The sequence below is a fragment of the Callorhinus ursinus genome, unplaced genomic scaffold (genome assembly GCF_003265705.2).
Source record: "Callorhinus ursinus isolate GAN/ISIS: 27379988/994484 unplaced genomic scaffold, GSC_fseal_2.0 scaffold49, whole genome shotgun sequence".
NCBI lineage: Eukaryota > Metazoa > Chordata > Mammalia > Carnivora > Otariidae > Callorhinus > Callorhinus ursinus.
Window position 1 is genome coordinate 501,818 of NW_027397111.1, and position 13,637 is coordinate 515,454.

A 13,637-nucleotide genomic window follows, 5' to 3' on the forward strand; every position below is an offset into this window, starting at 1 on the left:
CCCCAGCCTCAGATGCCCTGGAGACCCTCAGCCTCCCCCCCGGCCCTCCTCCCAGACAGAGGTCAAGTTAGCCTGCTCACCTAGGGACACAGAGGTCAGCCTGGGTATCCAGATAGGTGTCCGGTGGGCAGGTACAGCCTTCTACACACTCGTCCCCACTGGGGTCACTGCTGCCACCAGCCCCACAGGCCACAGGGCTGGCCAGGTCCTGGCAGGTTTGTCCACACAGGGCCACACAGGGGCTATACTCCTTGGTGGCCTCACAGGACAGTGCTGTAGTGGGAAATGAAACCGTGTGCTTTGTCTCCCTCATCACCACAACTGTGTGGGGGTAGGGTCATCATCCTGATGAGAAGAACCGAGAACCAGAGAAGATACTTATTCGAGGTCACATGGCAGGTCAAGGTCAGCCTTGGGATCTGAACCCAGGTCTGACTTCAGAGTCCCACTTCCTCCCACTACACTATAGTGGCAGAGTGGCAGGGGTGGGCCCCCCCTTCCCAAGTCCAGTCGGGACCCTGCCATTGGTGTTTCTTTTTCTCTGCAGGGCGTTCCTTTTAGGTAGTGATATTGGGGAAGGGTAGAGGTCACCCCTCGCTGACAGCCCTGCATCCGGCCCATCACTCACACACAGGCACAGGCACACGCACAGGTGGGTATTACACACACTGCCATCCCTCTCACTTCCACGTCTATAACACACATGTGCTGTGAAGATCAATTGTGCCCCAGTTAGCAGCCTCTTGGGGCCCTCTGTCCAAAGACTCCAGGCTTCCCTCTCCTTATCTGGCCAGCATCCTGCTCCCTTGGGGTCTCCTGCACCCTGCCAGAGCCAGACTGTCAAGCTCAGTTGTTCTCACCCAGACTACACATCAAAGTCTCCATTTAAAAATGCTGATGCCCGCCCCCATGGCCAGACATGTTGTTTTCATTGATACTGAATGTGGCACAGATACATGCATTTTTTTTAAAGCTCCTATGTTGACACTAATGTGCAGTCGGGGTTATAAACCACTTGTCCTGTCCAATCACCTCTGGAGAAACTCTGACTCAGAGAGAGGCAGGGCTTCTCAGAGACACACAGCAACAACCTGCAAGGCTGGCATAGAACACAGGTCTCCTGACTCTCAGGACAGTCTTTTTTCCATTTCATCAACAAATATTTGTTAAGAGCTTACTTTGAGTAGGGCCCTGCGCTAGGGCTGGGGGCCCAGAAACAACTGAGACACGGGGAGGTGTGTGGCCCAGGTGTGGGGGGGCAGTGAGCAGGGGCCAGCTGATGCCCACTGAGCCACATGTGCACTGAGGGTGATGGGAGCCAGTGATCTTGAGAAGGCTCGAGAAGAGGCTATGGGGAGGCCTACTGGGAAGCTCTGACCAGGGTGGTGGCCGTGGAGGTGGTGACAAGTGGGTGAATTTCAATCTCCAATCAATAGGCCTGACAGGACTTGGAGATGGGCTGGAGGTGAGGGTCACAGAGAAGCGGTCATGAGTCACATGTCCTGAGTGTCAGGCCCGGCTGGCCAAGGGGATGGAGAGCACAGAAGAGGGGTGAGGCAGGGATGTTCGGCGGCAGGGGGGCAGGCGGACACTCGGGTCTGGAGCTCAGGCTCCTCCAGCCGCCCTCATGGGGGCGCACCCGCGTGGGGCACTCACCACAGGCCGGCAGGTGGGCGCGGAAGTCAACGGGGAGCCCGTGGCGATGGCACAGGTGGGCATAGTGGGCCAGCGCGGCACACAGGCAGGGCTGCCCGCAGCGGCACGCGTCCTGGCGGCACTGCTCAAAGTAGGGCACGGGGCTCAGGTACGCGGAGCAGGGCGCAAACAGCTCCCCGGTGAGCACACTGCAGGACTGCACCGCATAGGAGGCTGGAGACAGGAGGTACGGGGGCAGGGAGCAGGGATCTGGTTTGCCTGGTGTCCCAGGCCCCAGGCTCTTCCTGCCCACCCCCCCACCCCCCCGTTCAGGGAGTTGTCGGCGTGAGAAGGCAGGTGGGCGTGTGTGTGTATAGGAAGGATGTGAGCAGGTACCAGAGCGCACGGCTGGTTGGGAAGGTGTGGGTATGGTTTGCTAAGTCTGGGTGTGACTGTGTGTATGTAGTGCATTCTGGGTGTGACATGTGTGTATGTAGTGCATTCATGCAATACAGTCCACCTTGTGCTGGACATGATCCACATGCTGGAAGGAGACACAGGAGTGAACAAAACAGACAAAAATCCTGCTGTATTGGAGCTTACTCTCCACGGTCGAAGGAGACTGCCACTAAACAAGTTCTATAGCAAAGCAGAAGGTGAAGACCTCAGAGAGAGAGAGAAGGAGGAAGGAGGACAGGCATTGGAGGTGGGGTGGGAGGGCCAACTGCAATTTTAAACTAGGTGGTCCGGAAGGCCTCTGTGGGAAGATGAAGTCTGAACAAAAAGTTGAAAGAGGTGAGGGAGTAAGGCCTGTGTTTAGTGACGGAAGAGCATTCCAGGTGGAGGGAATGACAAGTCTAAAGGCCTGGTGCAGAGAGCATACCTCGCTGTGTAGGAAGAACAGCAAGGAGGCCTGTGTGGCTGCAGCAGAGTTGGGGGGTGGGGAGGCAAGGGGGATGGGCAGAGAGTGTAGGGCCTGGTGGGACTCATTGTGAGGTAGACTTTTGCCTTGAGACAGGGGAGCCAGTACAAATGTGTGTCTACACGGCAGTGGTAGAGCCTGAAGCTTCTGTCTGCTTGACCCTTCCCAGAAGGGAACTACGGTCCCCTCTCTGCAGGTCTGCTCCTCAGGCCTAGAGTTCTCATCTCATCCCTCTCAAACCAGCCCCACTGCACCCCACTCCCCCTCTCCCTCTCCCCCACCTCACCTGCTTGCAAGTGCACATCGCAGGGGTCCAGAGGGGAGCCAGCGACCAGTGGGGAGCAGGCAGACAGCGTTTTCCAAGAGTTGCCAAAGAGTTGTGGGGTGCTCTCAGGCACACCCACTGGGGACCTGCAATCATGGCACAGCCACAGTTACACCCTTGCCCATGTGGACTCAGATCCATGTATATACAGCATATACCCAGAGCACAAACAGATGCCAGACATGCAAACAGCCAAGGGAGTCTACACGGTCACATACAAACACATACAATTATGGATGTACATATGTGTGCGTACACACACACACACACACACACACACATTTAACAGGCTCCAAGGGGACTCAAAACTGGCTTGGGGCCACCTACTACACAATCTTCACCACCCACCCCCAGCTCTTCATGTCAGAAAGAGAGAAACAGGGACACCATGTGAACCAAACTTCACTGGATTAAGTCTTCCTCCTCCCTTCTCCATGAGCAGTTCCTGAAAGCTCTTTTGCCCTCCCTTTCCCTCTAGGTAGGAAATAGTCATACGAGGGGCAATAAAGGAAGAAAGGGGGAAAAGCATGTTTCCTAGATATCGCCAGTCTTCAAGAGTCACCAAACCCGAGAAGATGGTGGACTGGAGAGATCATAATGTGCAGGGGTGGGACAGGTTCTGCCTGGCACTCACCACACCCACGTTACTGCTCCTGAGCAGTGAGAGCACTCAAGTTATGCACAGCAACTTTTCTGCCCAGAGTTCACATTTAGGAGGGTGGCAAGCAGCCCTAACATCAGCCCCACCAGGCAATACAGAGTAGAATGCTACATTTTTTAATGTGCATGCATTTAAAGCCTCATTTTCTTCTGATTCTTATTTTTCTGAAAGAATCTGAATTCTCATTTCTGGCTGAAGAAAGCCTCTCCTTTACTTCTATATCGTGTAATGCATGTAACTTGAAAAACTGGCCAGAAAATTTCACCTTCAAGATCAACTCTTTATTCTCCTTTCTGGAAAGTCTGACTCTTGTCCCCTCCCAAGTTCCTAAACTGTATCCATGTCCAGACAGTCTTTCAATTCTCTGTCAGTCCCTGGGAAACAGCCTTCCCTTGAAGGTGGGGAGGCTCACATGGTGCAACCCTCAAGTACCAGGGAGGAAAGATATATGGCTTAGACTGGCCTGGTGGGATAGAAAGCAGGAGTTTGGGCATCTCATTGGCTCACTGGGGGCTTACACTCATCTGAAGGGTTCACAGTCAATTAAAACAAAGAAAACCATGAACCAAATCAAACCCAGCCTAAGGTCTACGAATTTTAAGGCCTCATTATAAAACAGTATTTCTCAAGGTATGGTCCATATATCTCTTATCCTCGAATCTCAGTGATTACTTATTAAAAACAGGATTCTTGGGCCCCAATGCAAATCAGATACACGAGAAGAAGAACCCAGGAGTCAGCATTTTAACAAGCTCCCCAGGTGAATCTTCTGCACAGAGAAAACTGCGACACATTAAATGCATTAAATTAAATTAAATAATCAATGGTGCATGTGTGGCCCAGTGAGAGCCCAAGGAAGTTTGCGAGAGAGGTTTCCAAGAAGAGCCTCCCGGTACTCGGCCTTCAGGGACCCACCCCCCCTCCTTCTGTTTCCGGGGCAGGAGCACGTACAGGAAGTCGTCCTGCGTGTTGCCGTTGAAGGTGCCGCAGAGGCCCACGGTGTCGTCCGCCCATCGCTGGTCCACCTGCAGGTAGAGCCGCAGTCCTTGGCGGTCATAGAGCACCCGCACGCCCACGTTGGTCCTCACCCGCAGGAACGTGGAGGACAGCCTCCAGATCTCAAAGGCGTCTGGGCACAGAACCACAATAGGGATGTGGGAAGTTCTGCCAACATGCACCCCACCCACCGCCACCACCTGCATGGCCTTCACCGACCCCCATACCCAGCCAGCCCAGCCTTCACGCTGGGTGACTCCCTGCCAAGGCGTTGGCTTGGGAAGTCTTCAGGAAATCCCGTTCAGGGCTACAATCAGGACTCGGGGATAACACCATGGCAGCCCTGGCTAAAATGTTATTTTTTTGTTTTTTGTTTTTTGTTTTTGAGCATCAAGTGCCAATTAAAGTTTTGCTTCCATAAGGAACATAATATTTCCTTCTGTAGCAAAGGAGAATTCTGTAACTAGCCATTTTTTTCAGTGACCACCAGGAAGCTCACAATATGATTTTAGATTCAATTGTACCAATTTTAAATTTTTAGATTCAATTGTAATGAATTTTTCACTTTTTGTGACTTGCATTTCTCTGGTCTCTTTACATCCCCTGCATCCCCTCTCCTCTCAGTCTTGAACCCTTATTCTTTTTTTTTTCTTTATCATTTTCTCTGGCACTATTTTATTTCTTAACAATTTTGCCATTTTTGTTAGATATGCTTCCTACAAGATACCACAGATACCTTGTGGAATCAGACAGCATAATAAGTAATTAAAAAACAAATAGGGGCGCCTAGGTGGCTCAGTCGGTTAAGAGTCTGCCTTTGGCTCAGGTCATGTCTTGGTGTCCTGGTATCGAACCCTGTGTAGGCCTCCCTGCTCAGTAGGGAGTCTGCTTCTCCCTCTGCCCCTCCCTCTCCTTCTGCTCCCCACCCCCACGCATGTGTGCTCGAGCGCTCACTCTCTCATTCTCTTCTCTCAAATAAGTAAAATCTTAAAAAAAAATTAGAATAGGGATGGAAAACAGCCCCATTCATATCGTCATGTTAGGAGAAGCCATCATGCCACTGTAAAGCCTATTGTCATGTTGGGATGACGAGAAAGACCATCTTGCAAGTCCAGAGTCCACGTTCCTGGGACCAAGGTGCCCCTCTGGCCTGATTCACCCAGTTATTAGAGAATGTGAGCTCTTGCCCATGTGGCAGTGCCTTTGGCCAGAGGCAGTGCCTGGAAGAAGAGGCCTGGGCAGCCAGCTCCCAGCTAGCTCTCGTCCACCAAAGCCGTACCATCTGTGTAGGGTGGGGTGACCTTGTACTGGTCAAACAGAAGGACATCCCCCGCTTGGGTCAGGGTCACCTGCCTCCGAGGGTCCTGATGCAGAATCACTGATACTGACTGGACACAGACTCCATCCTGGTTCTGGAGAAAGAGGAAGACAAGTGCAGCATAGTTAGTCTGTCTTGCTGGTCCCAACAAAGACCCCAGGAGCAGGGATTCTAGTGCAGTTTGAGGTCAGGGGCAGGCTGAGACAGAGCCCCCAAAGGATATTAGGAGTCCTCTAACCAATGCCTCATCTGGGAATGGGAAGGCAGAGGCTCCAGTTGGAGAAAGTTAGTGGCGGAGCTGGGATAATGCAAATAAAAAGATAGTCAGCTCTTAGACTGTCTATGACACAGAGCGGAGATAGACCCCCTGGACAGCCCAGAGTCTAGCCTGGGAAACCCTGGCCTCCCCAGTCAAGTACAAGAGAGGACTTTAATTTCATCCTTTTATAGGTATTTATATAGCTCCTTCCAAGTGTCACATCCTGCAGAACACCAAGCTCCACTCACAGGCAGGCAGGAAATGAGCAAATACTATCTGGGCCTCAGATTCTCATCTCTGAAATGGGGAGTAGACATCAGGCCCATTCATACTTCCCTTCCACAAGGAAACATCCACACAACCATACAGTGATGAACATGACATATATTCATGGAGAGTACATATTTGTGTGGGACACAGACCTTAAACAAGTAATTACAAAGTTGGCTTTTAAATTATTAATGGGATCAGTGCTGCAAATAGGTGTAGGGTGCTAGGAAAGCATATAGTGAAGGAACAAGACTTAGTCTGCAGAGGTAGGAAAGGCCATCCTAGGGAAAGATAATGATAATGTAAAAATCATAACAAAACTTTTAATAATGCTATATTTATTAGAATAACAGCTAAATTTAATATAGAGTTACTATGTTCAGGTATTTTCTAATCTTTTTACACGTATTCACTCAATTCTCATAGCAATCCTATTTAGTAAGTATTACTAACAACCCTATTGTGCAGATCAGAAGACTGAGGCACAGGAAAACGTGACAGGTGAGCTGAGATCTGAAGGGTCCATAGAGGGTAGCTGGGCAAAGAGAAAAGGCAAGGAGGGGGACATCCAGGTATAGTGAACAGTCTGTACAAAATTCCCCAACACATGCATTTAATGCATCCAAGCATGTAAAAAATGACCAAAAGGCCAGTGAGCAAAGTGGTTTAAGATAAAGTTCAAGAAGTAGGCAGGGACCAGCTTAGGCAGAACTTTGTAAAATCCTTGGACTTTATCCTAAGTTCAAAGACAGCCAGAGAAAGTATAACCTGAACGTGATATAATCAAACAGTGAAATGAGGAAAGGATTAGAGACTGAAACTTTTCAGAGGGCACGTTCTGCGTGGAGCACTGGGTGTTATGCACAAACAATGAATCATGGAACACTACATCAAAAACTGATGATGTAATGTATAGTGATTAACATAACAATAAAATAATAAATAAATAAATAAATAAATAAATAAATGGAACTTTTCAGAAAGACATTGTACAACAAGCTACAACCTTCCAAGTTCCTTCCCAAGGAGACTTAAAATCCCTGAAACAGCTCAAAGCCACTGTGTCTAAAACATCACCTTTGTCAACCCACTCATCCTCTGGTCCCCTCTGGACATGTCATTGGTGCAGGAAGAAAGCCTGCATCCTTTAGTCAAAGTCTTAGGTTCGAGTCTTGATGTCACTGAAAGCTGAGACTTCATTTTTTTTTTTAAGATTTTATTTATTTGACAGAGACACAGCAAGAGAGGGAATACAAGCAGGGGGAGTGGGAGAGGGAGAAGCAGACTTCCCGCCGAGCAGGGAGCCCAATGTGGGGCTCGATCCCAGGACCCTGGGACCATGACCTGAGCCGAAGGCAGACGCTTAACCACTGAGCCACCCAGGCGCCTGAAAGCTGAGACTTTAAAAACTTCATTTAACTTCTCTACACCTCAGTTCTCTCCTTCAGGAATGGAGATACAACAATAGTTGGTTGGTCCTGCCTGGTTTGATACAGATAAGAAAAGGTCATGGAATACTTGGGAGGTTTCATTTGTCACAGCCCAGAGAACTTTACAGCATAAAGAGTGAACCCTAACGTGTACAATTTAAAAAAATCATGTAGGGGGTCAGAGCGTCCCAGGATGGAATGCAGACTGTGACAAAAGAATCTAACTGTATTACAAATATATAAAACAAACTCACTGAAGGTGTTGACCTAAGTAACTTTGGAAATAAGTGGAGTTTGTAAGACTAAAGGCAAAAGGAACCGTGCATAAGCACTGTACTCTGATAAAGCACTGAACTTGATAAAGTTCTTTCCCATGGGTATGAGCTAATAAGTCTGGTACTTCTATACATGTATATGGGAATTGAACCATTAGATACATGGATAGTGGATGGTGGAAACCAGATTTCTCACTGTCGGGGTGGGTGTTTACAGATAAGCAAGGGGAGAGGCTAGAATGACCCATGTGGTAATGGATTAGAGTTGGAACATCAATATGAACTCCCGTTTAGCACATGTATAGAGAGCTATTTGTGTATACGCATTGGCTATACAAGGATATTCATAGGTTATACATATTATTTCCCTTTTTTGTCAGCTGAGAGGGTCTAAAAGCAATGATACCCAGTAGCAGTTGAGCACAGCCAGTACCCCAGATCTTGGCTTCTAAAATCATTCTCCAATAAAAAGAGCCCAGAGCATCTGATAATATTTTTTTTAATAAATGGTTGATTCTAGGGATGGAACAGGAAATATGCAAGATGAGCCTGGTGCACCTTGTAGGACCATAAAGTAAGGCAGTATACACGCAGACACACAGACACACAGGCACACACAATAATGGGGGTATGCCAAAGGGGCCCAAGAGCATACAAGTCAGAAAAATTTGAATCACAAAATAAATAAGGAAGTATTGGATTCTACCCAAAGTATAAAATAAATATCCCTGGGTCCATGCTGACATAAATAAATGACTGAAAGAAAATATGTGAAGGAAAAAAGACAAATCTCCTGTGCAGAAAAATTCCAAATGGTGTATGTAGATTTTCTGTCTTCAAGCAGAGGGAGCATAACTTCCCACTCTTTAAGTGTGGGCTGAACATAACGACTTCCTTCCAAAGAGAACAGTATGGTAAGGGAGGAAAAGAGGGGTAACTTTACAGTGGAGAAAGTGACAAACACTACCTCAGCCAGATGACCAAGGTCAACCTCAACCGTGATAAACCATGTTGGTATATGTACCCTTGATAAGATATGATGAAAATGGCAATTTACCTCTTATCTTCCTCCCAAAATCCATAACACCACTCTAACCATGAGAAAAACATCACACAAGTTCCAGTAGAGGGCCATTCTACAAAATACCTGACCAGTACTCCTCAAAACTTTCAAGATCATCATAAATAAAGTCTTAGAAACTGTAACAGCGAGGGGCCGCCTAGGTGGCTCAGCTGGTTAGGCACCTGACTCTTGATTTCTCCTCAGGCCATCATCTCAGGGTGGTGAGATCAAGCCCCACACGGGGCTCCACGCTGGCATGGAGCCTGCTTAAGATTTTCTCTCTCTCTCTTTCTCTCCCCTCTGCCCCTGCCCCTGGCTCATGGGTATGCACTCTCTCTCCTTCCCTCTCGCAAACACACACACACACACAAAAAGATAAGAAAGAAAGAAACTGCAACAGCAAGAAAAAGCCTAGGAGACGTGATGACTAAACGTAATGTGGTATGTTGGAACAGAGAGAAATGATATTAGGTTAAAAAAACAAATAAATAAGGAAATATGAGTAAAGTGCAGACTTTAGTTAATGTACAAACATCGGTTCGTTATTTGTAGCAAATGTACAATGTATGATGTTAATAATAGGAGAAATTGGGTGTGGGGTACATGGGAACTCTATGTACTATCTTTGCATTTTTCTGTAAAATCTAAAGCTACTCTGAGAAATAAGGTCTACCTGAAAAAATACTTCAAAGGCTGTAAACAATACCCTGATTTTGGGGTGGGTGTATTAAGAGGTTGTGACAGGCTTTCTGGATTTCCAACCTTGGGTCTGGCTCAGCTCCCCCTCCTGCTGGCTGGGAGTTATCAGGAACACCCCAAGCCTCTGTAGGCCTGTCTTATCATATTTTAACTGGGGAGAATAATAGTGACTACTACATGGGAGTATTTTGAACCTTAAACTAGATGTCCTATGCAAATGTGATTAGTCAAAGTTCAAAGTACCGTGCAAATACTTTATCATCATCATCCTCTCTGTTAACATCCTCACCCTACCCCCTTGTGTTCACCCAGGACTGAAGTCACAGCTTCATCTTTGACGCCTCCTGCTTCTCTCCCACACACCCTGCACCTTACCAGCCGGTCAGCCAGTTGCCAAGTCCTTCTGCATCTGCCTTAATGTATTCTAGAACATTCCAACCTCATTGCTTTCTTTCATATGACCTGATCCTCCTAGACTGCCCTTCCTCCCCATTCTCAAATATACATATCTTATTTCTATTTATCTTTTTAGGCCGACTTTTTAGGTCATTCAGCTTAAATGCCACCTCTGCCATGAGGCTTTCCCTGATCCTTTCTTCTGACCTGTAGGAATATTTCTTCCTCCACAGAACTCCCCTCTGACAGCACTGCTCTTGTATCTCATAGTGAAGCACCTGACCTGAGGACATGACTGACTTCCTCATTGGGCTGTGAGCTCCTGGTGGCTAGGACCAGGATCTGACTCATCTGTGTAACCCGCACTGTGCCCTGCAGAGAGCCGGCAGAGGGCTGGCCTTCTACTGGTTCACCAGCGTGGATGAAGTCACAAGGAGGAGACCTGGCTCACGGTAAAAGGAAAGTGCTATCAAGAGGCACTGTTCAGCGGTGAAGCAGGTTACCTCAGGCCGAGGCTGGCTGGCCACCATCCAGAACATGGTAGAGAGGGGGCTGGTAAGAGACCTCCAAGGTCCCATAGCCCCAGGTATTCTAAGACTCTAGAACTTTGTAAATGGGAAGGAGTCCCACTGGGCAGTGTATGTCCGCTTTGCCTTTTCTTTTGCCACCCTCAGGATGAGAGTAACCTGGCTTTTGAGGACAAGTATTCTTCTGATTCAGAGAGCAGCCAAGGGCAGATCCAGGCCATTCTCTGGCAGAGAGAGGGGAGGGGGTCACTCGAGCCTCAAAAGGAAGAAAGCACAGCCCTTTCCCTTGTCCACAGCCCAGCCTAGGTCCCCAGGGCCAGGGAGGGGCACCACCAAGTGATGTCTGCTCACCCACTGACATCACTGGGAGAGAAAAGCAGGCAGGGAGGTGGGATTAGGGGTGGCTGCCCTGGCTATGGGTGTGAATCCCTGCTCTATTGTGCAGGAAGGAGCTTGAGTTTAGCCCAGACCAGGGCTTATGGAGTCAGCTCAGTATGGTTGGCTCAGGGAAAAATGCAGTCACTGAGAGAGAAACTCACAACTACCCCAGACCAGCAAGTTGGCCATTTTCTCAGTTACATTAACAAGTGGCTGACACAGCTCAGGGGTCACCTCCTCTAGGAAGTCTTTCTGGATCCACCCCTCCTCCCACCTGACATCCAGGTAAAGCAACAACAAGGAAAAGCTCCTCCATGGAGACCTACCTTGTAATGTCCATATTGTCCCAGCTGCGATAACATAGTGGATTATGGGGTCACTTATCTGCCTCACCTACCAAACTGCAAGGCCTAGGAGGGCAGAGCCAGATCCAATTCATCCCAGTCTCTAAGACCTAGCTTCTGGCACAAACAGATTTTCAGTATTTGCTGAATGAATGAATGAATGAATGAATGAACGAATGAATACAGAGATGCTGAAGGTACAATCCAAGGAAGCAGAAAAGATTAAGTTGAATTAGACCCATTTTAGAGATTTTTTAATAAACACTGAGGCCCAGAAAAGGGAAGCACCTGTCAGCTAGCAGATGTTCTAGAGACGGAACTTAGTCTCCTGTCCCCTGGCTCTGCCCCAAAAGAATAAACATCAGGGTGAGGGGGCTGTGGAAACCCTGGGGCCCTGCCCTAAGTCCCTCAACCTCTCTAGGAGGCAGAGAACAGGGGTGGCTGGCTGGGTTGGGCCTGAGGTCCCCAGCCCTTACCAGGCCACACGGGGCATTCTGCAGCATCACTGTGAAGGTGCCCGAGGAGCGGCTCTTGGCCAGAATGTACTGACATGTGGCGGGGAACGTGTACCGGCGGCCGTCAAAGGTCGTGAAATGGATGTCGCCAGTCACTGAACACTCGGCTGAGGGGCAGAGAAAAGTGGCTGACACATGGGAGCTGCCCCACAGGGACGGCCTCTGCCCTGCAGGCTCTGAGCATGAGGAAGAGACAGCACCCTGTCCTCAGGAGTTCGGGCAGTGTTTGGAGGCCTGGCCCTCTTTTTGAAGCTCTGGTCACTGGGGAGAAGCAGCCCTGCCCCTCCAGCCCATCTGAAGGGAGATACAGCCCTGCCCTGGGCATCTCCCCTTGCCAGGAGACCAGGGCCTGAGCTTGAAGACCAGTCTCCATCGAAGCTCCCCAAGCTCAGGAAAGTCCTTAGATAGACCCCCCTCCCCCGCCATAAAATCCTTCCCTGACAGGGGCTGGAGCAATCCCTAAACCAGGCAAAGCAGCTCTGAGGAAACAAAGCTGGGAACTGCAGGCCTGGCCCCCAGAATTTCCTGCCCCAGAAAGCTGTGAGACTAGAGGAAGGGGGTAGAGTCTGAGGTGGGGATCTGACATACCTGGGCAGACAGCTGTGCTGCACACCCACTTGCCTGCAGTGCATGTGCTGAAACACAGAGACCAAGGAGGCAGGGCTCACTTCCCCAGGCCTAGGCTGGAGGATTGCAGGGTCCACAGAGCTCCTGTCCCCAGCCCTCAGTCTTCCCGTCTTCACAATGGGTGGTAGAGATTTCCTCTACCTCCAAGGGTTAGCTCGAATGAGATCTCCTGGGACTTAGAGATGCTGAGTGAGTGCCCCCCACGTCCCCAGGGCTCCCAGACCCCAGATGGAAAACCTTGGAAATCACCACTGCCCCACCCCCCAGCTGTGGACACAGACCAGGCATTGCAGTCTTCTTTCACCACAGAGCCAGTCGGGTACAGGGTCCCATGGAATTCACAGGGACACTCAGCTGGTGCCACACAGTCCCCATCCTCAAAGATCAGACCTACGGTGACAGCAAAGGCCCACTTAACTCACCTCCACTCCTGTTGACAGACCGTTCGTGGCTGCCCCAGGCCTGGGACAAAGATCCCATCCGAGCTTTCACCACTGAGCCCACTTTCAAGCTTTCTCCTGCATAAATCCTTGGCTCAGGCCAGATCTGAATCCCCTCTGGGCAAATAATCTCACCTCCAGACCTTTGCATAATCTCACCTCACCACCCCCAAGCAACCTGCATACTGACTAGCTTCTCTTCACCTCTCAAAAGCCTGTCACTGCATCTAAGACCAGCTTAGGTACCACCTCCTCCAGGAAGCCTTCCCTGACAATCTCTCCCTTCACTGAATTCCTATGTCTCTTCTTGTCTGAACCCCTGAGTGGGTCCTCACTACATTATGCCTTAGACGGGAGTCGTAGGTATACGCATCTTATCACCGCAACCAGATTCTGACCCCTAAAGTCAACGGCCATATCTCCATATATTTTTATCTCAACCCCTGCCTAGCCAAGTGAGCTGCACACCACAGATGTGCTGCAAATTTATACCCCCTAAAAAACGTGGACGAGTGTTTAAGCAAATGCGTGTGTGATAAAAGAACAAATGAACGAAT

The 13,637-nt window shown here is 49.3% G+C and overlaps 1 protein-coding gene across 1 annotated transcript in view; it reads right to left on the reverse strand.

The window, feature by feature from the left end:
* Positions 1-13,637, reverse strand: part of OTOG (otogelin) — an 84,932-nt gene that overhangs the window by 58,782 nt on the left and 12,513 nt on the right. Inside the window, exons 13-20 of the mRNA XM_025848543.2 lie at positions 12,922-13,030; positions 12,602-12,648; positions 11,975-12,120; positions 5,819-5,951; positions 4,495-4,672; positions 2,844-2,968; positions 1,657-1,869; positions 81-273 (exon numbers count right to left, since the gene is read on the reverse strand). Coding sequence (XP_025704328.2) covers positions 81-273; positions 1,657-1,869; positions 2,844-2,968; positions 4,495-4,672; positions 5,819-5,951; positions 11,975-12,120; positions 12,602-12,648; positions 12,922-13,030 — 1,144 coding nt within the window. The remainder of the gene's footprint in view (positions 1-80; positions 274-1,656; positions 1,870-2,843; positions 2,969-4,494; positions 4,673-5,818; positions 5,952-11,974; positions 12,121-12,601; positions 12,649-12,921; positions 13,031-13,637) is intronic.